Source organism: Sitodiplosis mosellana, unplaced genomic scaffold (genome assembly GCF_009176505.1).
Source record: "Sitodiplosis mosellana isolate CC-2019 unplaced genomic scaffold, AAFC_SMos_1.0 Smas_scaffold_6166, whole genome shotgun sequence".
Lineage (NCBI taxonomy): Eukaryota > Metazoa > Arthropoda > Insecta > Diptera > Cecidomyiidae > Sitodiplosis > Sitodiplosis mosellana.
Genome location: NW_022601407.1, coordinates 3,897,117 through 3,924,792, shown reverse-complemented (window position 1 = coordinate 3,924,792; position 27,676 = coordinate 3,897,117). Strand labels below are relative to the sequence as shown.

At 34.1% G+C, this 27,676-nt stretch overlaps 3 protein-coding genes across 16 annotated transcripts in view; 1 reads left to right on the top strand and 2 right to left on the bottom strand.

Annotated features, from left to right (window-relative positions):
• LOC129575323 (MOB kinase activator-like 2) overlaps positions 1–11,790 on the top strand; it is a 108,101-nt gene extending 96,311 nt beyond the window's left edge. For 12 of the 13 annotated variants that reach the window (XM_055458710.1, XM_055458702.1, XM_055458712.1 and 9 more), the window contains 5 exons: positions 9,915–10,075; positions 10,187–10,283; positions 10,449–10,736; positions 10,903–11,132; positions 11,400–11,790. In XM_055458710.1, coding sequence (XP_055314685.1) covers positions 9,915–10,075; positions 10,187–10,283; positions 10,449–10,736; positions 10,903–11,132; positions 11,400–11,602 — 979 coding nt within the window. In that variant the 3' untranslated portion in view covers positions 11,603–11,790. Of the gene's footprint in view, positions 1–167; positions 502–6,897; positions 7,863–9,914; positions 10,076–10,186; positions 10,284–10,448; positions 10,737–10,902; positions 11,133–11,399 lie in introns of those variants that run through there. The other variant, XM_055458700.1, reaches the window with a different exon arrangement.
• A 7,240-nt stretch (positions 11,791–19,030) lies between these two features.
• On the bottom strand, positions 19,031–20,016 carry LOC129575325 (uncharacterized). Of its 2 annotated transcripts, XM_055458716.1 has the most exons (3): positions 19,945–20,012; positions 19,471–19,614; positions 19,031–19,386 (listed from the first exon to the last, which is right to left on the bottom strand). In XM_055458716.1, the coding sequence occupies exons 1-3, from the start codon at positions 19,984–19,986 to the stop codon at positions 19,120–19,122; spliced, it is 453 nt and encodes a 150-aa protein (XP_055314691.1). In that variant the 5' UTR covers positions 19,987–20,012; the 3' UTR covers positions 19,031–19,119. The 2 variants fall into 2 exon arrangements, 1 of the variants encoding a protein (XP_055314691.1); XR_008688789.1 differs by lacking the exons at positions 19,031–19,386; positions 19,471–19,614 and adding an exon at positions 19,661–19,772 and having other exon boundaries at positions 19,945–20,016.
• Positions 20,017–20,421: 405 nt separating this feature from the next.
• LOC129575321 (uncharacterized) lies at positions 20,422–21,682 on the bottom strand. Its single transcript, XM_055458697.1, has 4 exons — positions 21,633–21,682; positions 21,327–21,479; positions 20,654–20,914; positions 20,422–20,574 (listed from the first exon to the last, which is right to left on the bottom strand). Exons 1-4 carry the CDS (start codon positions 21,672–21,674, stop codon positions 20,461–20,463), a joined length of 570 nt encoding a protein of 189 aa, XP_055314672.1. The 5' UTR covers positions 21,675–21,682; the 3' UTR covers positions 20,422–20,460.
• Between the last annotated feature and the right edge of the window lie 5,994 nt (positions 21,683–27,676).

Here is a 27,676-nt window from a genome sequence, read left to right as displayed (position 1 = left end):
TTTTTTTGGCTCGAACTGTGTACACGTCTCGTTCACTCGTGTGAGTTTAACTCATTCCGTCACACACAGCGTCTTCGTTTTCCTTATGCTCGATTATTGTTATTGCTCCTTAATTAATAATACAGAGAGAGAGAGAGAGAAAACAAAAAACACAACAACGTCAGTAATCAAAATGACTTTATGGTGATCGAACGTGTTGTGTAGATTTGTTCGTGTGCCGCGCAACACTTTTTTTTTCATAAAAATTTTGCTTTTTTGTGTTGTGTTGTTGAATACGAACTATTTTCGCGATATTGATTTCGATGAAAAAAGTTTCACTCAATCAAATTCACATCTGTGAATGTAACAAAAAATAAACTTTTCCGAAGAAGAAGAAGAAGTTTGAGTTCAAAACAAAAAAGTTAATCAATGAAAATTCGCGAAGAAAACGTGAATTGTAACATTTTTTTGTATATTATTTCTGATTGTTTGAAATTCAAGTTGTTGTGATAAAAATCAAATGTGAGTGTTCTGCTTCTGTCTCTCTGCGTTTTTCAAGTGGCATCGAGTCGTTGAAAGCGTTTCGAATGGGATTTAAGTGTGTCAGCTTGTCGGAAAATAAAAACAAAATTCGGTTCGAACCGCAATTTTGGAAGTTTTATCTCGTTTGATGTTATCAGTTGCCCATTGTTCGTAAGCGAAAAAATACGAGCGATTTTGATCGACATATCAATGATTGGATTTTCAACGACCAGACCCAGCGAATACACAACGAATTAGTGCCATGTGTTTATGTGTGAGATGGTGCTTGATGTTGCTTTGTCAGTTCTTGGCCTTTGTTTTCATTGCCAATTGCACTCTATGCTCTACGCTCTCTGTCTATGAAAATTGTAAGAAAAAAAACCTAGTGAGTGAGTGTATGTGTGTGCGTGTGTAAAATTCTCCCCAACTCTTTCTCTCAGGCGCACATTTGACTTTGCCTATGCCGTGTGTGTCGAAACGTGCGAAACAGTAGCATATGACGCGATAATCTAAGCAACCGATTATCATGCTACCAAAGAAAATAACATTTTGCATATTTCATTGAAATTAATCGGATGACGTTTGTTATGATCGGCAGTCGTTACTTTTGCTACTGCTATTGCTGCTGCTGCGGCTGCTGCTGCTACTGTGCAAACGAATGAAAAATCCAAAGCAGCAATGAATAACATTTTCTCAAGTGAAAAAGAACAACAACCACAACACAAATCCACTACATAAAATTATTACATTAATAACAATAATAGTATAAAAAATATATTCATTCCAAGGAAAAATCTTTAACAATTCAAGCATGGAAATATCGTGAAAAAAAGCAATCAACTGACATTTAGTGTGTATAAACGAAATATGATTTTCTGTATATATGTTAGTAAGTGTGACGTCGATTCACACAATAGGACGCTTGTGAACGTTACTGCCGTTTCTGCAAAAAAAAAAACACATAAGAACGAGCGCCCATGTGACTGGCGTAACAAGAAAATCAGCATTTGGCTTTGTTGTTGTTTACCGTTCTTAATCGAAATTTAACACTCTATTGGCAACAGCAAAAAAATGTAAATGGTCGTTTTTTAGGGACGCGTGTCAGCAAATCCGTATATTCATTTTTATTTTTCGCTTCTTTTCAGTCTCTCTTTCTCCTTCTTGTCTCGTTCTCACACTTCATCAAAGTTCTCTTATAATCGAAAAAAATTCTTTTTCATTAACCGAACCGAGTTGATTTGATAGACTCCATAAAGTCGTCATCAAGTAAATTAAATTGCTAAAGTAAATGAATTACAATGATGCTGTGTAAAAACGTTTGCCAAACAGAAATTTTGCAGGATATTTTGAAATGGTGCGAGAATATATTTTGTACGTGCTTTTCTGCTACACACGTTAATTGCTCATCGATCGTGTGAATGGGCTTCGTATGTTAATTTTTAAATTGGCAGTGCGTGTGTTTATGTGTGATTTTCGGTCTGAGTAATCGAATGAGTGTGTCGAGGGCAAACATTTTAACATATCCACGCCGGCATCCATCGCCATTTAAGTAGCAACAACAGCAAAAAAAATAAGCCCCGACCGATTATGATGTGATCGACACTTTGATGCCATCGAATGATACATCTTATTCTATCTATCACACTCGTCCGAACACACATCGTCTTGTGCATTCAATTGGATGTTATCAAGAAAAAAATTAATTTAATTGAACCATATTCGTTTGGTGTGCCCCGCGGCTCTGTGCAAGCACTTTAGTCATGCGTCCAATACGGTTTTCAATTGTGTTGTTTCAGCTGGCTGTGTTTTCTCTATTCTTGTTCTCGTTGTTTTTCTTCTTTTAAAACTAAAAATTCATCAGCTGTGTGCACGACTTCTAACTCCCATATTCTGTTCAATTCAAACCGATCGAACGGTTGGTTGGTCGGTGGGTCGGTGGATTTTTGCATGTTGTTTCCAACAAAGTTGACTCCATTAAAATATTTTCAACTTTATTAAAACGTGTATCGTTTGCAATCAATTCCGTCTCCAATAAACAAAAGGAAATGAACGGTATTTTTCGTTCAAATTCAGCATTGAAATGAGTTGAAAAAGAATGTTACGTGTAAATAAATATGTGTTTTCACTTCATTAGACACACGTTTGATATTGAAATTTTTTGGAAGAATTTGGTGACAAAAAAAAACGTTTCATTTATTGGCACAAAAAGAAAACAAATGGCAATGATTAAAGATATGTTATTAGTGTACCGTTGGATATGTTATGGAATCTTTTGATACCACCGCGGAAATATTCCACTTTTGTTTGCGAAAATATTCCATATTTTAAAATATTCCTTGCTCTGGAAACTATTAAGCGTGTTGGTCTCAAAGACAAAGACTTTGTGTGTAACAAAAAGTGATGGCATAGAAAATGCGGCAATTTTTTGTTCCATAATTCTTTGTTTGACGTCTGTTGTGCCAGGAAGAAAGCGCTTGTGTGTTTCTTATATGAGTACACTGGCTCATAAACACAGACGTTTAGTCGAAATATGGGCACACGCAATAAAATTGAGCACCAATTAACACGAGAGTGTGGTGTAGTGACGAAGCAAGAGAGCGACACAAGTAGTTGCAGTGATGTCGTCAGCTAGCCACTTTAAATAAAAATATGTAATTGTTTTTTCTTGTGTCGTTGTTCGTGTTGTTCCTTTTGTTGTGCAAGTTTTCGGAGCGGAGTGCGCTTACATCGATCGGAGAGAATGAACTTGAGCCGTTTTTTTTCGATCTTCAACACATGTATCACTTATGGGCTTAATTAAGATACAATTTACACAGCGCCGTCAATATTATTATGTTTTATTTTTTGCGTATGGTTCTTATTTACTTACGCTGTTTTTTTTCGATTTCATTTCTTCTTATTGTTATTATTGAATTTTCGGGTTAATTATTTACTGATATGACGTATTGCCCATTAAAAACAAAACGATTTTGTTCATTGAAATTGATTGTGTGAAAAACGCACGATCTCTCTCTCTCTCTCTCTCTCTCTCTCTCTCGATCAGCGACACACAACGTACATTGAGAGAGGAAAAATAAACAAAGAAACAAACACAGAAACCGATGTGAATAGATGAAAAATACAACGACCGTATAAAATGAATGGTAATTGTTTGCTGCGTTTCATTTTTGTATGCAAATGCACGGTCATATCGCGCCTACGATTTACGATATTGTATATCTTATTATTTTTTCTGGGTTCGATTTTCTTCATCATCATCATCATCGTCGTCGCCGTCGTAATTCAATAAGCATGACGACAAGACCGAGAATCGGGCTCATACCGAAAAATTCAATTAAACCATTTGTTCTTTTGCCATTTACGCTAGCGCTCAATTACGTTGTGTTTTATCAGTCGAACACGTCGAATGAGAGAGAGAGGGAGAGAGAGAGAGAGAGAGAGAGAGAGAGAGAGAGAGGAAAAAAGTTCATTTAAGAAAGTAAACAGTTCAATTACGCGACGTTCATCTTCTTTGTTCCTTTTTTATATCGTTTGATAGTTTGAATCGTTGCTTTTTGTTTTATATCATAGCGAAGCGAACGATACTATTCGTAGTTTCCAACCAGCGGCGTTGCTAATTATTTTCGTTTTTGTTTGAAACGATTCCCAAATTGGAATGGCGCTTGAGTTGAACTGGCGACGCAAATAATTAGAAACAAGAACCCAAATGGCTTTGGCTTATCTTCTCGTCAAATCATCGCTATTTGAACATGGGATTCGATGGTTTTTTTTTCTCTCTGTTTGTGTGTCTGTGTCTTTCGTTTGAATTCGTCTCGCAATAAATTACGTCTAGCGCGCTACGCGCATTTGCAAACGGTTTTTGGGTTGAAGTCGTTTCAAAACGGAAATCAGCAGCAAATCAAACGAAGTCTTATGGCTTGAATTTGGTTCGATCATAATAACGCAGTGCGTAGTTTTTTATTTCTATTCTCTCCTCATTTGTCCTCTTTGTACGGTCTATTAATGGGCCTGAATGTGTGTGTGTGTGTGTGCGTTGTAAACGTATGGCGATGACATAATTGGTACTTGCTACTTATGCCAATGTACGCAAACACAAACACACACACACACATCTAATCTATGTGCGTACGCAAACGTTCGGTCCACAGTTTACTGTTAGCATAGTATTAAATTGCATTATGGGCAAAAAGCCATCATCGGCTATTTCAAAATGCGTTTATCTGGTGACTGTATGATCAATTATCGCGTTCGTCACTTATGCGCGACAAATAAAATTGTGTTCCATTTTTTTCTCATTATCTCTATCTTTTTCATTTTCACGCTCTCTGTCTTGCTCCAGCTCCCGCTCATTCGCTATCCACACGCACCAATTTTTTTTTCTCTTTGCGGGCAATTCTTCATCACAAATAATTCACATTGACGAGTGACAACCAAAGAAACACACTTCATAAACAGTTAAAACGTTGAAATACAGCGTTTACATGTTTTTTTTCTTGCCTCGTCTCCGTTGTTCATTCTTTTAAAGTTGCGTCGCCATAGTTATTTTTCAACGCCGTATATAATACAATAATTATAAGAAATCAAATGAATTGATCGTGAGCGATGTTGACCCAATTATTTGCGTGTATTACGGTATCTGTTTCTGTCTGTTCGGCTTCTTGGGCCCTCTCTTTTTCTTCTGTTGGTTGTTTTTTCTTTGCTTAATTCAATTTCGAATCTCTTGAGCCATACGATCGACTACTCTGGCTTCACTTCACATTTCGCCATCAATGACTTTTTGGCAAATATGCTATGTTACCGATTCAATTCAATTTAAATTTCCACTTGAAATTCAAAATCCAAATAAAATTCAACCCAAATTCGATGCGTTAGAAATAACCAATAAAAAAACTGAACTCTGTTTAGGGTAACGTTTATATTTTATAAACAAAATAACAAAGCATACACGTCTAATGCGTGTGTATAAGCATCACGAAATGTCCCTGCGAAGTCACTCAACTCTCATTTAGTCGCGTAATCTCTCGTTCGCTCACTCTGAATAATCGCATAAATTATGTGCGATACAGTTTCCGTCATTAAACATTTGTTTCAATACGCAAAAATCTGATTGCTATCCGATATGTGATCGAAATCGTGTCCAACAGCGAGAAATGCAAGAAAAAAAAAACATATTTTTAACGAAGCAGCAACAGTGGCTGCAGTATGATAATGAGAGAGCTGAATTTTTTTTCTGGCCGATTTCACAGAACGAGTGAAAATGGGCTTTTTCAATAATAAAACACGTTCACAGTTCGCACAAATCCTTTAATGCCCGGCAATCGTGTGTGTGTGTGTGTGCGCTGTGCGTGCGTGAATTCCTTTCTGCTGGTTTAAAAAAGTGTTTGTCTTTTATTACCTGCTTAACTGATCAAAATTGCATGTGTTTTTTTTTTTTGCACAAGTAATTTACATTGCACGATTTTTATGCGACAGCGAGAATTCACGAAATTGGGCAATTCGAGAGAGAGCGAGAAAGCGAGAGAGATCTCATGTGTCAACGAACAGCAACTGACACAATATGAAAAATGGTTAATTATGTTTGTTTTTGTCAGGCTGAAGGTTGATCATATAGCTGTTGCCCATTTGTGTGTCGTCATCGTCATTGCAATCGACACTTATTAGTACCATGCAAATCGATGCAATCTGATTCGATATGGGGGAGGGCGAGTATGAACGAGTGAAACAAAAAGTAACAGTGCCATTCATTAGCCAAATTACAGCAATTTCGGAATGCGATGCGTAGGCAAAAGCCATTACTTTCGGTCCATTCAATTTATAATCCATTTGAAATATGATATAACTATCAATTTGAAGTAATTGAAATGGACTATTTTTTCGATTGTTTTTGGTGGGCGCCAGACGACAGAAAAAGAAACAATAACAATCGATTGTTTGGAAGGGAAAAAAGATTACAACCAACCAATTGATAGAAATTTCATTAATGAGTAGTGGCCGGGGACTACGGCACACATTTCATTGGAAATCCAAATGACTCTTACACACGTGCCAAAACCCCTTTTTTCGCTTTTTCGCTGTAAATGAACGAACTAATGAACGAAACAAAGAAAAAAAACGTTTCGCGTCAAGAACTATAATCACACACTCCGTTATCAATATCAAATTCTCGAAATTGTTTGAACGACAAAGTTATTATCGTCATTTGTTAATAAATTGCATAAAATTGTTGATAAAACACTTATCGATAGGCAACACATGCGACAAGTTATACACACACTGAAATCCCCCCCCCCCCCTCTCCGTTGAACCCCTCATGACTCATTGCTGCTGCGACAACCACAACAATCACACGTTTATCAAAAATAAAACTAGAATAAACATTTTCGTGTATAATTTCAGCATTATAAATAGCAAAATACGGCAAGAAATTAACGAAAAGAAAAAAAAGTATTTGAAATGTTTATCGATGTTCCAAAAGTCAGTTCAGTGATATCATAAAAATCATCGATCGTGTTTCCAAGTTATTTTAAGATAAAGGCGAATCGACTTGATGATTCAGGTGATTCATTGATTCTCTATACACACCAATAATCGCATAGATAGCCAACAGTGAGTGGCAGTCGTGTCGATTGTGTCGCATAAACGTAATAGCATCACACCGATACGGTCGTCCGTTTTAAAACCGTCCGAACAACAGAGGCAGCAGAAAGAGAAAAAAAAACGTTTGTTTTGTGCTTTGTATAATGAGGAGGGTAAACAAGTTTCCTACGAATATCGTCGATTGTTCTGTGTTTTATGTGAATAAATTGGAAAAATCGATGGACAAAGTCAAAGTGAGCAGCAGAGAAACAGTTTAATAATTTAAAATCGATTGTCAGAAACGTATACACGGGCGCGATACAAAAACCGAAACGGATTTAAGTCAAAACGAGTGCCATATGTGTTCTATGTCATGCACAAGCCCCGTTCACAAGTGGCTTGTTTATTAGAATGTGCATCCAAATATTTTTCAAACGATTTCGAATGAAAGTTAGACCCGCACCACCGCCACCACCGTTGCATTATTATCAGTGCAGCAAACGTAAGCCATCAATTGTAAATGTACAATCGCAACCGTTTGACAGCATCAGTACGGATACAATAACACTAACGTTGAGCAAAACGACCGTTACCGCTCAGCAAAACAAATACAAACCCAACAACAACAGCAACAACAACAGCAATAATTCATTTAAACTCATGCGAACGGCATCACATGAGAAGCTCATGTGGCAAGTTGTCACAGTGCCGGCCAAATTAAGCGATGCATTTGGCTCGTTGCTACGATATGCACAAGAATCAATCAACATATTCTTCTGTCCAACGTAAGTGTAACACTCATCTCCATACCGTAAACACCATACCTACAGCGCGACGCAATTTTGCGACACAAAAATATCATATTGCACCATCGATTGAAAATCGAATCGAATCTAACGACGACGACGAAGACGAAAAAAGAGATGAGTCATATAAATGTTGTATAGTCTTAAAATAACTTTAATTGACCACCACTTTAGCGAGTCGCCCGTTTGTTTATTAAGGGATAATAAATGGTCGTTTGCGATAAGATAGAACCAATTTATTATTGGTTCTTTCTCCAGCATATTTCCTCGCGCGCGCGCACACACACACAGGCAATCCAATATTGTGTCGATAGAAAATGAGACATTTCATGTATCAAAAGAAAAAAAATCGGAGAAGCACCAGTAGAAGAGGGTCTATTTCATTTTGTTCACATTCTCTTTTGATTTAATTTTTTCAAATGGTGATTGAGGTTCTTTTTATTCTTCGGACGAATTTTTTTTTTCGATTTCCTCTTGGCGATTTAGGACCAGACCGCTTTCATCCGCTTAAGCTTTTACATCAAAGATCCGGGTTTTGTTGTTGTCGCTCATTTCATAAGGATATCTAAATCCCACACATACACACATCTGCCATCCCTCTCACAATCATCGAATAAATGGAAATATTGTTTTTATGACATGGATACACCGAGAGCGCCATGCCATTGAAAGTTTATTGGGTTGTCATGTGTCGGTCAAAAAAGACCCATTGTAAATATTAGAAAATTATATTTTCGTTATGAGGCGAGGATGAAATTAAGACAATAGCATATATTTAAAATGAATACAAAAGCTTTGGTAAAAATGTGTTTTTTTGTGTAAATAACCGTTCAGAATGGGGCACATTCATTTTTTGCAACAATATCGATCCATAGCAGGTGGTCTCATTTGAAACAGCGGAAACGTTTATTCCGAACTTTTCACATTGAAAAAGCTAGAATTCCAATTATCAATTTCAATGAATCTATCAATATAGATAGCAATTGACATGGTGATTACATGATGTATTGCATTTCATATCATTTCGAATAATTGCCATTTGTCATTGGGGGAAAACGGTTTTTTGAATGAAAGAAGAAAAAAAATATGCAAAAATCATCATATTCGCTCCATAAAATAAATGTTTGAAACAATACCTTCGAACAGCAGCAGAAACAAAAAACGTGCGAAGCAAGCACAACGGTGGTAATTCAATCAGTTCGGCTTTTTTTCGTTTACTCTTTGGCAGTTCATGCTGTAATAATGTGCCGCAAAGTGATGGTAACGAAATGAAGGAATGTGAGACCGAACTTTTGAAATAATTAAATTGAAATGACATCATATTGAGTGCAAATCAAATAAATTTGTACGTGAGTCTCTCTCTCTCTCTCTCTCTGTCTCTCTCTCTCTATCTCTGTGGGTAGTAGGTAGTACGCAATTTTTAATATTAATCCTCATGCACTCGCAGCACATGTTTGCTCAGGCGTACACAAAAAAAAACCCAACGAGGAAATACACCGAAAAAAACCGCACATCAATCTCTGAAACAAAGGAATTTAATATGAGGAGCTTTTGAATACGCTGGGCAAAACAAAGTAGCGAGAGATAAAAGAGAACCACGCGCACACACGATGGATATAAAAAAAAACCAGTTTATCATATTTGGTTTGCGGCATAATGTCAACACACCTCACCTCACATGCAAGCATACACAAGCACCATTCTATTCCGTTAGCAAAGGCGTTTGTTTTGGTTCCTCTCTTGATAACAAACACACAATGACACATTGAAAATGGCATTTGCTCGCGTCCAGAACATACGGTTCTCTTCAGAAAAAAAAGACAAGAAAAAAAAACCCAACAACGCAACAAAACCAAACCTGAATCGTTTCTATTTTTAATGGATAGAATTTATTTATTTTTCTCTCAATATTATTTATGCAAACAATAAAACAATAGACACCATTTATAACAGATGAAATATCATTGAGTTAATTCATTAATATTGTCTCATTTTCTCTCTTTATCTCTTTGTGCTGTGTCCAATTTACAGAAAAGCCCGGCGCAAAGAAAAGGATGGTGATCAAAATTCAAATGACACAAAACTCTATTTAGAAGAAAGTGTACTTGAACGAAAACTTACCGATGCCAACCTTAATACAATTATAGAACTTCCAGCTGGCTTAGACTATAACGAATGGCTTGCTTCGCACAGTAAGTATACTTCAATTCAGGTCGATAGAAGAACATTATTTTCCATGTGTCAACAATACAAAAATTTACATGTGGCTTTTTTTTTCTTTTTCTTCCATTCTTTTTACGTAGCATTGGCACTATTTGAACATGTAAATTTAGTGTACGGAACAATTAGTGAATTTTGTACAACATCCGGGTGCCCAGATATGACTGGACCAGGAAATAGGTAATGATTCAATCACTTAAACCATCACTATGTTTTTATGGAATTGTGTTTTCTTTTTGACAATTTACTTTGGATTTTTTTTTTTCGTTTTGCAAATTTTTGCTACTAAACTCTGACCTAAACCAACCATTTTCCTTCTTTTCTTTTCGTTCTCTTTCACGACAGAATGTACTTATGGTTCGACGAAAAAGGGAAAAAGACTCGCGTTGCAGCACCGCAATACATCGACTATGTAATGACATTTACACAAAAAACTGTTAGCGATGAGTCGATATTTCCAACAAAATATGCCAACGAATTTCCTAGTTCATTCGAAAGCATTGCAAGGAAAATCTTGCGACTATTATTTCATGTGATTGCTCATTTGTATGCAGCCCACTTTCGGGAGATTGCTTTGTTAGGTTTACATTCGCATTTAAATTTAACATTTGCCCATTTGACCGCGTTGCATAAGTAAGTATTGAATTGTGTGACAACGTCTTCTTCTTGATATTTTCGTTTATTTGTGCATTTCTTTTCCATATTTGTGAGCAAATTTCATCCCCTCAAGCAGTTTTCTCCAGTTATATCGATACAATTCGTATTCAGAAAACTAAATTTCTCTCGATATTTTTTGTAGGCGTTTCAATTTAATAGAATCCAAAGAAACTGATGTGTTACGTGACCTGGAGATCGCATTGCGATTAACTGATGATCCCGCATTACCACAGCAGCAACAGTCGGTGTCGTCATCATCGATACCGTGCACGGAATTAAATTCACAAACGTCTCTGCTACAGTCCTCAACTAATTTAACGACAATACACACGATGTCCTCGACTACATCTGCTTCAATAACGGCAGCAACAGGTATGATGCGACGATTTGTGGCGGGAAAAAAAATGTCCACTTGTTTTTTGTTTTCTCGTGTGATCAACTCAGTTCATGGTTTAATTTTGGCTGTGAATTTAAAATTTATTGACTTGAATTGGTTTTTGAATTTTGCGAGTAGCACGAAAACAACATGCGAACATTTTTTTTTTTTTTTGAAGCAAATTTTCAAACTGAAAATGTTCGGGCTTTCTGGTAAATATGATCAAGTTGCTAACGTTATTTCTTTCGAATCTACCTTTCCAGTCACAACCAGCAGTAGCACTACGCTTGTAAATTATAGTGATGATCAAACACAAGTTTCGCTTATCGGTGATACGGGGCTAAGTACGCAGCTGGATGCGACGTCGTCGTCGGCGGCAGCAACCACATCGACAAATGGATCAAATCTCATTTCGGACACGTCATCTCAGCAACAGCAGCAACAGCCTCAGCAACAGCGCGGATAGGCAACAACAACAAAAAAATCCACTGAATTGGACGCACTATTTATAAACAAATAATAACAACAACAGAAACAGAAAATCTATCTCCATTGAAATACACACACACACACATTTTCGTCGCTTTACGCTGTGCACATTTATATGGAATTTTCATTAATCGAAACAATCGTCCTAAACAACAACAAGAAAAATTTAAAATATTCAAAGAAGAAAAACAAGAACGTTTCCAAACGAAAAGAAATGTTAAGGCAGAGGCAATGGACCCCCTAACACAAATTTAAAAAAAAAATAAAATAAAAAAAATACAAAATTCTAAATTAGATGGTATCACTTCCAAATAAGTATGTCACAGCAAAAAACGATAGAAAACGTGTCTAAACCGAAACAACAACAAAAAATCATAGAAACAACCAACTAAACAATTAAATTGGAATGGTAAACAGTAAAAACAGAAGGAAAAATTGCTTAAAAGCCATTGAAAAAATGAATTTTATATTTTCAAGAGAGAGAAAATTACATTTAACAAGAAAAAAAAAACACAAACCAAAATAGCATCGAGACTAAACACAATCATGAAAAAAAAACATGCAATTATTTAAATATTGGATTTAAAACAAATAAAAAAGAAGAAAAAAAAAACAAAACAAAAACTATCTCTCCTGTTGAACGGGGTGTTTACAGATGTTATGCCGAACAAATGAAATTATAACAAAAACCAACACACACACATACACATAACACACGAACTTTGTCATCCAATTTTATTTGAGCGCCAATCTCTGACCAATGTGATTTACGTTTTTTTTTTCTTTTAACTATATTTATAAAAAAAAGGAAAGTAGAAAAAAAAGTGAAAATGAAAGAACACAAAAAAAATATGTTTAACTATTTTTATGATTCTATTGTTATTTGAGAGTAAAAGAAAAATACATACACAGATGAATATAACGAGTGAAAAAAGGATGCAGCGAATGCAAAATTGACAGTAGACACGGTGTAGTGGAAAAATAAAAAGTGAATTAACTAACTAATTAAATGAAGAGAAAAAAATAAATTATGAGAGAAAATAATTTTCTAGGCCCTGTTCGTGATGGGATCACAAAATGGATCACATATACATACACACACACAGCAAATTGATTTGCAAATGACGTCGACCACGGTTGGATAGAAAAACAAAAACATATATTGTGTTGTCATTTCGTTTGCAATCAATTTGCCCAAGTGGTTCGTTGGCTAAATTATTGCATAATCTATGTTCACTATTATTATATTATTATTATAAATTAAAGGGCGAAACCACGTTGAATGTGAGAACATCGCACAAAATCCCATTTTGATGTCACTGACTTTATTTAAAAAAAAAAACGAAATAAATAATAAAATAAGACTTTATTTTTGTCATTCTTCACCCAAGTGTTTTGGTACAAATTTCATTCTTTTGGCGATTTTTTTTTCTTTTGAAGCACTGAAACAGTATTTAATATTAAAAATTTTGATATTAAATACTGTTTTCGATTCAAAAAAATTCGATATATTTTTTGTTTGAAATATTTAAAATTGATGGTTAGTGTTGGCCGTCGAACACTTTCGAACGCTTGTTCGACCGTTCGACATGATTTAAAAAAATCATTTTGTTCGTTCGAAAATGTTTTGTTCGTTGTTCGGTCCGAATAACATTAAATTTTGTATGAAAAAAAGACTTTGTTCGGACCGAACACCGAACAAAACATTTTCGAACGAATAAAATTATTTTTTTAAATCATGTCGAACGAACGTTCGAAACCAACACTATTGATGGATCAATTAACATTAATAACGAAATGATCTTTCAAAAAGAACAATTTTTTTCGAAAATTTTGAACAGACATGGTTTGACACATCATTCTTTGACGTCAGTTAACTTATATTCTTATCCATCGAAGTGAAAATGATGTTTCATGCCAGAATTTAAATTTGTGTCAAAGAAATAAGTCATTCAAAACCAATCGGAATGTTTGTTTTCCAAAATGGCAATTATCACTTTCCAAAAACCACCAAGAATGGATTAAAACCATCAACAAAAAAAATGGTAAATTTTTGCGATATTCTTCGATTTGATGTGTTTACGCTCGAAAAGTTACTACACACCCACACACACACACAACAAATAAACAAAAAAAACTCACACACAAAAACCACACCTAAAAAAAACAAAAAAACGTAGGATATTTAAATCAAATTTATGATAATGTTGACATAAATAGAGATTTGACAAATACAAATCAAAAAATGATTTAAAAAAAATGAAATACGTTGTTACTTGTAAAAAAAAATGAAGAACCTATAATTGCGATCTATAAAAAAAACACACACAGAATTATATTTCCTTCTTTCAGACGAAAAGAACATCATCCGTACAACAACACATATGAAAAGCCAAAACAATAAGAAAAAAACAACATAAATTATCGTATCAAGTTGTTCAAATAATTAAGAAAAAAAAATTGAACCTCCAATTCAATTAATCGAATTTTTGATCGTTTGTTAGACACACCGCAATTTGTTTGTGTGTGTTTTTAGAAAACACATATTTACCACCCCCTCCCAAAAAAAAAATTAATAACCGGATGAAAAAACAAAAAGTGAAGACAAAGAAACCAAGATTTAGTAATGTGAAATTTTCGTTTAGAACCGAGATGAATCCATTTTATCAAACATTGTCACCACAACCACCACACAACACCATACAATGTTTCGTTTCCTAAACAACTCACACACTCGACTGAACCAAATGAAAGAGAGATATTATGACACATCTTCCGTAATTTTAAAACACAACAAGAATGATGATGAAGAAGCAGCCAGTCAACATAATCCAAATAGTGTTTGAAATTGTGATAGGATCTTAGTATTCTGTAATATTTAGATCCGATGACAACCAAAATTAACAGCATAATAGAGACGAATCAACAAACGTCATTGTTTTTATTTTCTTTATTTTTTACTGGGAAGAAAAAAGAAGCAATTTCACAAAATCGATGATGATGAAGACGACGACGACGACGACATAAACACAAAAACAAGCTTTAATTAAACCAAAAAAAAGATATGAAGAGAAACACGTACATACAAACAAAAATCAAAGTTATTAAATTTCACAAGAAATAAACACACACACACACATTAAATAACACAAGTTGAATCTAATACTTAGTGGCGTTCGTTTCAACAAGAAAAAGAAATATATGCCAAAAGAAAATCAACTAGATTGCTACTTTAGAGTTGTTGGGTTTAATTTTTCATTTTGTTTTCATTTTTCGTTCTCATTTTTTGTGTGTTCAATAGCGAAATTTCCGTTTTAAAATGTTGAAACCAAACTAAAACTGGAAGAAAGAAACAAACGTTTGAATATCTTCTCATTTCATAGAATACGCAGACACACAGAGTGTGGGCTCACAATTCAATACGGGCCCCACATATTCAAATAACGACAACACATAACGAACGAAACAGATTTTGAGAGCTATTTTATAGTTTACGTTTACATTAGTGATTCAACTCTAGCCAGGCTTTAATTAAATTACTTTAACATGATGAAATAAAATAGAAAACAAATTAAAAAGTTATTCAATTGGTGTGTGGCGAATAGCCGAATAAGTTTTGTGTGACATTTATTGGGTGGTTCGGTTTATGTCCCATTTCGAGCATTTTGTTGAAGATATTGAATTTGTTTTTCCTCATTTCATTGGAATTTGGCGATGATCGAGCCTGAATGAGGCAAAATATGGCCTAACTTTGTCAAATGAAACCAATTTCTGTATGGCCGAAAACCTTTTGAAGATCTCCAAGTCAAATGTTCCCACTGCCGGACATCATCTGACGATGACATATTCAAATAGCCACACTTAACTTATTTGGTCACTCTAATCATGGATCAATAACACAGTAAAACAATAGAAAAATACAGTGAGAATTAGCAAAACACACAGACACCACCCACACGAAATGCTAACAAATAATTGACTAGCATTCGTTTATGTTTCCTTTTTTTTAGGTTATTTAAATGTTAAGAACAGAATTCAGTGAATAAAGTTAATATTTAAAAAAGAAGATAAAACAGAAGAAAAATATGGTTGAGATAAAGACACGTAGAAAGGAGATAAATGTGAAATGTATACAAAAAGAGGACAAAACTTCTATTACACAACATTATTGAAATAAAAATGAAAAAGCAAAAAAAAAGTTTAAAAAAAATATTTTGAAGCTAACTCTACTTATTCGACTTATTGTCTTGTGCTTAGGCGAAGAAAGCAAATTTCTAACTTCGACTAAAAAGAGAAATTGACACGGACAGTTTTTCAAAATGAGAGAAATTCTTCCAAAGCAAATTTCTTGAAAAACATTTCATAAAGGAGAAGAAACTTGTTCATATTTTGCTTCATGGAAAACATTGCAATTTCAAGTAATAAGAGTTACTGATTGCTGCCTCTCGAATATTGTTCACAGAATTTTTTTTGTCAGCTGCAGTCTGGAATATCGTTTCGAATACTTGTTTGTTGTTCAAATAACTTCTTGTCAACGTTCCTCACCACTCTCACCTAGATGTGGTCGAATTGTTCAGAAGTCATTTCAACCAAAAAACAGAAACAACTTATGTTACTGTACAATGTCTTGCGAATTGTTTATCGTCAATGGCGTTCGGAGTTCATCACTTGATTATGTCGCGCTCTTTCGTTTGGAATTGACTCTTTCCGACTCTTTTCGGTTCGATTATAGAATAAAAGTTATAGTTACACCTCCAAACGGTGCATTCATTCAAATTCTATTTTGGGAAAAAGTTTTATCATTCTACACCATTACGATAAATTTTAAAAGAAAAATGAATTTTTCGTTAGAATTCTATTCTCTCCATATGAGAACACTCTACAAAGGGCTAAAATAAAATGACATTCATTTGGAAGATGACTGCAGCTGCCGCAAATGATTATTGCATATCTCTCTCTTTCTCTGTCTTGAAATAATTTCTGATGGGTGTAGATATATTTTATGGGAGGGTAAGAGATTACAATCTCATCAATTCACAAAGCAAAAAACGTAGAAACAATTGCAGTTTTCACCTACATAAACAAACAACAAAATGCGTAGATTATTCAGAAATATTAATGAATAACAAATAAGAAAAAAATAAATTCGGTTTCATCAGGATAACACAGGTAAAGCACAAGAAAATCGTTCATACACTTACGAACACGCTAATACTCTTACCAAACGAAAAAAAAGTATCTTTTATCGAGATTCACCGATTTAATTTGTCTGTTGATGACTATCAGCAAAAATTTGCACTCCAATTTTCATTCGCGCACTTCCACCAAGATTTTTAATGGAATGATGGCCGCCACACGGACACACTGTCCAAGCTAAATAATTAAAATAGCGAGACGTACAAACACACTTTTTTCACATCCTAATGAGATTAAGCATTTCGTGGCTTATTTTAAATTGCACCGTACCATAACATTATCACACATACACAGCTACAGCTGAGATTTCTATGAAAAAAAAAAATGAATTGAATCTAAAACGAAAAACGATTTTGTCACATTTGAATCCAAGTTTTGTCAATTTTTTCGTTCTGTTCGCTGCTCATCATCCTGTCAGTGGTTTTCCTGCGAGGAAAATAATAATTCTATATTTGTAAATAAAGTTGAAAATTAACCGCATCCCATAGGAAAAAAAAAGATCCGTTAACACTCAGTTTAACCACTTAAATCTATTCACTGTGTAAAGAAAAAAATCTGTTTTGATCGGGTGTTGAGAAAAAAAAATCTGTTTATTGTTATTTTCTGAATGAAATATATTTATGGATTCAAAGCGGAGACGTATTTGGAAGAAGAAAAGAGACTTTGAACATCCGAATCGAAAGTATTCGGCAAGAAGGGAGCTACAATTTCAGCGATATCATGTGAATTGAACGCTTTGCAATTACTTGAACATCCTTAATTCGTTTATACTTCATTTCTGTTCCAAAATCGACTTAAGAAGTTCGCCTTTGTTTTTTTACTCTTTAAATTTTGTCTAATAAAACGTTTTCTCTCTAACTAATTTCATTTTATCTAATTTGGATTGACTAACCTTTTACTTTACCATTTTAATGATTTAATCGTTTCTCTCATTTGATCATTACAACTCGTCTGTTTCACTTGCGGTAATTGAAGAGTATTTGTTTTGACTGTAAGGATATTTAGATGCAAAAGAAAGAGATGTATATTTTTTGTGTCAATTAGATGAAGAGAATAAAAGTGGTTTAATATATTTGTCCAATCAAAGCAATCGTTAAACCGGAAGGCCTCTAGAATTAACAATATCCAGAGAGAGAGAACTAAATAAGAATAAACTGAATTACAGACAACTAGCCCCCTCCTCCCCAACATTCACTCTTTAGTCGAGTGTAACAAAAAACGGAAAGAATTTTCTTTTTTTGAGTCGGAAGAAAGATTGAGAACACAAAATGATAACACAGAGAAACAGTTATTCAAATATGTTGTCGATAAACAATGAAGAAATTAAATAGAACAAAACAAAAGTCTCATTAATATGTATACAAAAATTGTGAATACAATATTTAATTATATAAAAATAAAAACAATAAAAAATCACTAAAGTTAGAAAATTGATGCGTGTTTTTTTTTCATCGAATTTTTCTCCTCAAGGCACTATTTGCAAGGCCCACGATTGCAATCGTGTGCGATCGTGCGCCTTGGATACAGTGCCTTTATTGACATTCGATAATTATGATTATTGTAATGGTCTTGAATAGTTGCCTAATATTGCAATGAATTTTATGCAAATATCATTCATATGATCCTCCAATAACGAGCCATGCCCAATTTTCCGTTGAAAAAGTAAGTGTGACTTAGTCTGCGATATTGTTCAAATGAGTTATTTTGGTATATAATATTTACGGAATCATCGATCGTACACTCGCATTTGAAAACTAACGATCGAATATATCGATTCGATATAAGGGCTGTTTATATTACTTTGCTTGACTATTTTGATGATCTTTGGAATTGTTGGTGGCAAGAAAACTGGTGGTTCTGAGTACGTATAAAATAAATCCCAAGATCGATTTTAAAATGAGCAATTGCCGCATGCCAACGAATTGCGATCTATAATTTTGAACTGTTTTCTTTTCGACAAAAATTATATTTGCGTTGATTAAAATGATGATATGTTGATGTTCATTGACAAGCTAAAAAGAATCCACCGAGCCAATATGTTGACTGGTTTGTTGTTATATTGATTACGATTATGGATTTTTTGATCATATAAAAATTCAACGTTTTTCACAGTCCATTCAATCCGTATATTCGGCGCAATCTTCGGGATTCCTGGTCATAGTATTACAAATGGTTCTTTCCGATAACCCCAAGGTACTATGGAATATCATCATGGTATAATACACCTGTTCGAAAAGTCAATCTTTATATCAGTTGAAAAATAAAATCAAAGCAAAAATACTAATATCTTTTTCGCGATTAGTTTTGCGAAAAATTTCCGTAGCAAATTCTAACGCTTTTTCGGTTTTCGATGCGTCCAACTCTGTAGATAACATGCTTTCGAGCTCGTTCAAAAAATTCTTTTTCAGTGGGATCGGCAGAAACATGACTCGTTGTCTTTGCTTCTTTTGTTTGCTCTTTTACCACAGTTTTTTGGGTTTTTTCACGAAAACTTTTCTGAATGTCGGAAATTGTTCGATTTTTCTTTGGTAAATCATCATTTAATGCAACGGTCATGAGAGTTGCCTGGAAAGCAAATAAATTTGTTTCATTAAAAAAAAATCCGTTCTACACGAAATGAGATACTTCTAAAATACATAAATAAACCACCTTCCATTCGGTGTCATTTCTTTCATTTAATGTCCTTAATCTAGTGAATAAATTGCAAAGATTATCCACAACTTTGCCATCTACATTGGCCATGACTTTGAAAGCATCGCAAATTTCCTTGAACGGCCTCGAACATAAACAAATCTAAAATAATGACATAGCTTAGAATCAAACGTTATTCAAATTTAGTGGCATAGCCAATTGCAATTAGGCGGTTTTGCATGTATGCCCCAAGTATGCGGTGAACATTCAGTAATTTTGAGCAATATGTGGACGCGTTACACACTTGCGTGTCGAACCATCTATAGTACAAAAGAAAACTTCTAAAACTAATCAATGAAACCAAAAAAATATATATTGTTGCAGACAGAACAATTATTTTCCAACGTAAAATGCAATTGGTAAAAATTCAAAAAATAAATAAAAGTACAAATTCATCTTAAAAATTAATGTCATTGTGAAAAAAAATCAAACCTGAGTAAAGCCGAAAATAACAAGTAACACGAGAAACTTCATTCTTCAGATTTAACAAGTGCAACTTTTTTTGTACTGCAAATCAAACTGAATCGTACGTAATGCAAATAATCTGTAAATGCCTGATGGAAAATAGATTTTGCTATAACTCACGGGTGAAAGGCTATCTAGCTACGCTAAGCAACACATTCAGTTTGCCCATACACAGATGAGAGAAAAATTGATAAAACTGTTTATTTGTTGCACATACAATACAAGCTCTGATTTCCGGTCATAAAGTTCATTGGAGCGCTTATTTTTACACATTGATAGAACGAGGTGCGGTATTCGAACTTGAAAATGAATATGTTTGAACTCTGGGAAATGTTTCCATGAGCTTTTCGACAAAAGAGAAAATGTCCATCTAATAAAGTGTAAATAAATATTTCTTTATTTTCATTCAATTGAACTAAAAGCCTTAAAAAAAATTAACACGTAACAACTAAAAAAAACTATTCTAGTGATCTTCATGTCCGATTAAATTCCATATTTGCTGCAATTAACATCAGTCTCGTCTGCAAATAAAATGGCACATGTCTTCCCTTTAGAAACGCCCAGTGCATTGTGGAATGCAAATACGTATAGATCGATCTAAAAAGAAAATTGTTTAAATTTTTCAATAAACCACACTTTGAGCAATAATAAAATCAGATTTTTTTTTTCTTCAGACCTCTTTTCGTTTTTCTGAAAGACTTGGCGTTCTGAGTATCGACATGAATCCCATCGCCTCATTTGTTTTGGAAGTGTTCAACTCTTTGGCCAATATGATTTTAAGCTTTTTCGCGATAATTTCGTCTGGCGATGAGTTCGTTTCAATATCGCCGCTAAATTTAAATTCAATCAAGTTTTTCGTGTATTTTTGCCAAACATCAAACACTGTACGATTTGTTCTCGAAAATCCCTCATCCACAGCCAAGGTCAGAAGAGTTGCCTGGAAATATAAACAACTGTGTATCAAACACTGGGATTCGCAGTCTGAGAAAGTCTTGAAACGAAAGACGTTTCTTGAAAAAAAAATACGTTGAAAAAAGGCAAACCAACAATTTTAACCTCAATCACCATATAAAATAAAGTTTGGGACCAAATGTATGTAAGGAAGCTGTCAGACTGTGCAAGAAAAACGCTTGCAACAAGCGCTTTTTTTTCAAAGTATTTGCATGCGAAAAAAATTCTTGCACGCAAGTGATTTCACCCCATGCAAGTGGAATTTTTGGCAAACGTACTTGGAATCAATCTCAAAAATACGTTGAAAAAATGCTTGCTGAAAGCGTTTTACTTGCACAGTTTGACAGCACCCTAATACAGCAAAATTGATACTCAATTCAACATTGGGCAGTTCTTACTACACAAGCATCCCATTCAGATTCGGTCGATCGATGCACCATAGCGAGCATCTGCAAAATGATGATCAAGTCATCAACATTTTTTGATTTTACGCCATCCATCGCTTTGAATCCGTCACGAATCTGGTCGAGCGTTTTTTCACCTAAACTGATCTGGAAAAAAATAACAACAACTTTTCAGTTAACCCCCAGAAAAATGATCTTCCATACGTTTTCGGATTCATCTTTTCGTTTCTAATTAGTAAAAACACCAAAATATCACATAAAAATCAGAGATAAAAACATTTGATAAACTATGTTTCAAACCTGTACAAGACCGATAACAGCAAGCATTGAAAGTAACTTCATCGTGTCGATTTAACATGTGCAATTCGGCCCAACACAACTCAAACTGAGACTATGTTTGATATCAATTGATTCAATTTAAATTCTTTTTATGATGTGTACTGCCCGCATGGTTACTGGTTATTAGTGGATTCAACATGACAATAATCTCTTGCTACACCGGATTCATCAGATTATATTAGTCAGAAATAGTCAGTTTGGCTTTGATTTATCTTGAGAGCAAATCACGTGCATGAATTTATTCGAATAACTTTAATTTTGGGGCTTTTTCTAATGGAATTTTACGAAAGCTGAACTTGCTTAAATAAGGTACGCATTTGTTTATGATCAATTGTTTTTTTTTATTTCGTGTTTAAACGATCCGGTAACAAAATCTATTAAAAAACACCTGATTATGATTTTAAATGCAAAATTTTTTCATCTTTGCTTCATTTCCTTCAGTGAAGATCTTTCACATTGATTTGTTTTTGTGGCTGAGAGGTGTGCAATCAATTTTGATATTCATTACAGTTGTAATTAGAAAATATTATATCACATGCCTTGCGCTTCGATACGCCAAGCGCATTATGGAATACCGTATCAACATAGTGAATCTGTGGAGAAAAGCAGAAGTGATAATTGGTGTGTTTTTGGAAGGAAGCATCTATACAATTTGTGTGATCAATCAAACTAGTTCGATACATACGTCTTTTTTCACTTTTGATACAGATGTACCATCCATTTCAGGTGAAGAGCTTAACGCGTCTCTAACTTTCATTGGTGGCAGTTCTTTGGATAGGAGCTTTGCGACTTTCTTCATGAATTTTTCATCCAGAATTTCCATTTCGGTTGCATGTTCATAAAACACTTCCCAAATGTCAACGGCTGTTCGATCGCTTTGATGTAAATTTTCTTCCACGACGATATTCAAGAGAGTGGCCTAAGCATTCATTCATATATCATTTTATGGAGGATCTATTTTAAGTATTTTGTTTGTATCTCAATTTATTTTTTTTAAAAATACGTACATAGCTCGCCAATACTTCGTTACTGTTGGTCGATTTCATCTTCTTGAACACCTCAATCAAATCATCGAGCGCTTTTTCATTTATACCAGAAACTGCCTTGAAATTTTCATAAACCTCATCAAGTGGCCGTAGACTTAAACAGAGCTGGAATATAAAAGAATTATGAATCACAATTCTTATTATGAAACCAATAGTTTTTATTCAATTTTTTTCAGTGTATTTGCTTACTGACTACGATTAATGTTGTGACACTTGGCTTAAATGCTGGCTTTTTATGATTTGATTCATTTTTATTTATATTAAATTTTTTATACGAAAACAAAAGAAAAGAAAATAAAACTAAATTTATTCAGTTTGCCATGGTAAAAATGTATGTTCAACTCAAGCAATACCTGTAAAAAACCAGTGAAAACCACCAACAGAAGGAACTTCATCTTATTGGTTCGATGTGTTCACAGTGAATTACTTTAATTGAAACTACAGTCAATGGTGCGTACGCTCATCGGTTTGGACGTACATACTGTGCGCTCCATGTTATTTATACACAAACATGTACACGTACAGTTGTACACAAGCATATAAAAATACATTGAATTGCTAGCGCTTCTTACGGCAACATCAAATCAAGGGATCGCTTACATTGTGATGAATTTGCACACAAAAGTCTAACAGCCGATTCAGACCTAAACCGATTTAAATTGGAATGATTCTTATCCACGTGGCGGAATTTAACAGCAACAATTATAGAGACCTAACACTTATTTATTTATAGAAAATTTTTGACATTCAAATTCATTTGGTTAACCCTTTGATGCACGATTTTTTGTTTTTCAATCATTTTGATACATGTTTTGTGCCACGATAAATAGAGAAAGACCTCATACTTAGATTTTTGAAAAATTGCGTATTTGTCGAGAAAATCGGAAAAGAGTCAAAAGTGTCAAATCACTATAAAATCTTGAAAAAATTAAATTTCATAAAACTAATGATGCAGAAAGTTAAATTGATGTGTTTTGGTCCTACGAGTCCTAATTTGACAATTGAAAAGAGTGTACAAACCCACAAGATAAGGAGAGGAAAAATTTGGAATTCTGCTATAATTTCGCATTTTTTTACAGCAATACATGAACAGAAAAAAATTTCCATTCAGCTAACCAATTGTAGCCTGTAAAGTATCAAATGAAAGCTAGTTCAATTCCCTACATTTGTTTCCAAACAAGAATGCAAAAATATTCAGTGGTTTCATAGCTATAGCGTTTGGCGTATCTGGTTACTTTAGGAACCGATATGTGATAAAGGGTTAAGTTGATAGCAATCAGATATCAATGTAAAACCAATTGAGTAATGTATTTTATCTTACATGTGTTAGATTTTTTGATTACAAGGCGAAAAAAAAATGCTGAAACAAGCAGTAAAGGTAAGTAAAAATAGAGAAAAAGGCCAAGATTGCCCATGTTTGGCATTCTTCATAAATCTGAATTTTTGGCTAAAAGTCCTAATCATAGATATTAGCTGAGCTACATGTATATAAACCAGAGCTTAAAATAAGAGTGAATAAAGTCCAAAATGGTGAATCAAGATTTGAAAATGTTAATCAAAAAATTCCAAACGGTGAATTAGAATTCACCAATGAAACATGGATTTAATTTCACTTTTTGAAAAATTTCGCGACTAAGAGCGACGATATATTTGATGTGATGAATATTACGGTTTCAACCGGTTTATTTGAATTTGGCCGCTGTATTGTTTCCATTACAATTGCTTAAATGGCTTCTGTGAATTGAAATACAACACAGGCGCACGCTAAAGCTAATTTTATGCATATTTTTCCAGTGTATTGAAATGACAGCTCAGAGAGAAATTACATATATGAGCGCACGGAATCCGTTCCACACACAAAAAAGGATTCATACATTTGCACACTTTGACTACGGATATACACATAGCATTTCATTTGCTATGCGTCCGCATACACATTTTGCATACTGTATGCAATACTATTGTAACTATAAATAAGACATACAGTATGCAAAATGTGTCATTCTATTCTAGCAGAACTATGTTGAAATATTTTATGTGCAGTGTGCGGTGTACGCTTGTGTATTTTTTTGTCAATTCGCTGATTTTTACACCCCTGTGGATTTTGATTTTGCCTCCCCTTTTCGATTCTAGCAAATTGTGAATCATAGAAAATCCTTATTTTAAGCTCTGATATAAACTACTCCTGTGAAAGTTTTTTGTGATTTACTAGATTGAGTCGTGCATCTCTTTCTATCTCTCATTTGATGGCACGTTTCAATGACACATCGCTTATCATTTAAAAACTCTCCTCTTATTTGTCCCACGTTCTTGGTTCTATGTACATATTTGTAATCCCCATGGAAGAAATGGAAAAAAAATGGATCGACCGAGTATGAATCTGTATCTAGAGTTGCAAAACTTCCAGGCTGGAAGTTTCTGTCCATTTAACGATCGTAAAAAAGATTCATTTGGTTTACACTATTAGTTCACGGTGATAAAATGCATTTCGAAAAACGGTTTTATTGATAACACGCGTTACGTCTCCAGGAGTTCAACGGGAGGAATATCAATGTAGTCATGAATCAAAATACGTGGCCGCTGTGTGTAAATGACTTCGATTAAGCAATACGTGAGGCCTTGACAATCAATGCGTTAGATTTGAACATATAACTAAATAGTCATTTAGAACGACAGCATTGAACTCAATGTGGACTAAATCAATGTATAATTTTACTTCCGGATCAGTTAATGTTTTTTATCCATTCCGTATAGTTTGTATCATACGACTCTTATTTTTCTAGCGAAAATTTTAGTTTCAATTCAGTGAATTTCAATCGCTTGATTCATAAATCGTGAGACATTTAATGAACGTGAAGTTGATAGTTTGGGAATCTTCTTGAAAAGTATGATCAGTTGTACATTCATATTTGCTTGAACACAATTAATTTGACATTTATTATTGAATTGTTTTTATAAACTATGCTCATCGAAATCAATAATTATTTTATTTGTTTTTTAAATCCTTCTTTCTCTGTCACGAACAGTGACTTTAATAGGTGGTTTAAGGTTGATTTCGGTAAAAAGTAATGACCTTAGTTTATGTAACAGTAGGCTATCTGTACACGAAAAAGAGCTGTCTATATCGAACTATGAATGCAATACATTTCCAAAGATTGCTATTGTTTGCCTGCCTGCCTTTCACTCAATTACGATGCAGAAATTTCGCAGGCGAAATTCGACAAGGCCAATGCACTCGTTGCACAAAAATATGATCAGAATACAGTGAATCATGAAACAGATTTTTTTTCTGCAAAATTGCTTCATTAAAACAGTTTTTTTTCGCGGCGTTTCAAATGGCATTATACCAATTTTGATACATATAAATACTTTTTGCATTCGCAGAATGATATACGATAATGTATTGTTTTTTTTCTCTCGGTAAATTCAGCGCACAACCGGCTCGATTGTCAATCTTCTTCAAAGAGCAACAATTCATTGCAATACAACGCTCCGAACTATATAGTTTTACTGACTTCTTGGCCAATTGCTGTGGTTTACTCGGTCTCTTCTTGGGCATATCAGTTTTGAGCCTCATTGAGTGTATCTACCATTTCACACTTTGCATAATCTATATCAATTGCCGTGAAAAACAACGTGAACTGGAGAAATCAGTGTTGACGGCCGAAAAGAGTTATCCCACCGCTTTCATCTCTAGTTGATGAAAGTTAAGTGGCTTTTGGGTCTAAATTTCTAACACACAGTTCACACTTAATTTTTTGTAGAGAAGATTTGACAGTAAATTTGGAGTTGGAAATTTCCCTATTGGTATTTGTTCTAACTTGCGGAACTTGAACGAGCATTTATGCTTTTAAGTAGTTCGCAAACATTTGGAACAAAAATATTCAATTTGTTGTGCTCTTGTTTATTTTCCATATCAAGCTTCAAAGAAGCTGACATTAGTAAGGAAGTCCAAGGATTTTGGTGTGTTAGGGTTTAAGAGGAATTTTACTCAAAATAAAATGCAATTTTTTCTCAAATGAATTACAAGTTTTTTTTCTATACTACAAAAATAGTATATTTCAAGTATTTGATTCGAAATTAGAACAAAGGTTGAAAAAGGATTCAAGTCCTTACTTCTATACCTGTCAATTGTTGTCAGTATAGCAACAGTAATTACAAATGTGAAACGTTAATTGGGGTTTAATGTCTTCATTGGGTTATTCTGTTGACTTCAGCAGAGATATGGCATTTTCAATTATGTCTTTATTGGCTTTAGTCCCAGTTTCGCTTGGCTTTCATCCTTGATAATGATTACGCCAAACCAAATGCTTTTGTTTTTAAATGATCAAGGACTACATCCCTAGCTACACCCTTTGTCACAATATTATTGATTGTTATCTGTACGGTGACAGTTAGCAAAATTAAAACGATGGATAAATGATTCATGCCTTCCTTTCAATTCAAAGTGTGGAAACTATATTCTACATATATGTAGACTCGCTGTTATAGCCCTGTCAAAGCATTTTTATACACATCAAACTGTTTTTGAAGTTGCAAATTGAAAATTTTGCAAATGGTCAGCTACTCTTTCTTTTTTACAACTTCAATACGAGGTTGTGAGTCGCATCTTGGTAGAAGTATGCGAATATATTGTTACAAAATACACAAATGAATCGCGCGTGTTATATTGATAAACTAAATATTTTTACATTTATATTCAAATGAAACATTTTTTCAACATTTTTCGAATTGTTCACAAGTGTAATCATTTATGTCATTTCATACATTCATCGGGTTTTATTACGCAATCAGAAAGCTTTATTTGCTTGACTGTAATGTTTTTGGTACTTATACGCAAAATGTCTTAATATTACGAATTTCATGGAACAATGATGGAAAAAAAGAATAGAACCATAGATTAGTCCGATACAAAACTTGAAATTGCGAAGATCCATCGAGTATCTGAGACAATACGTA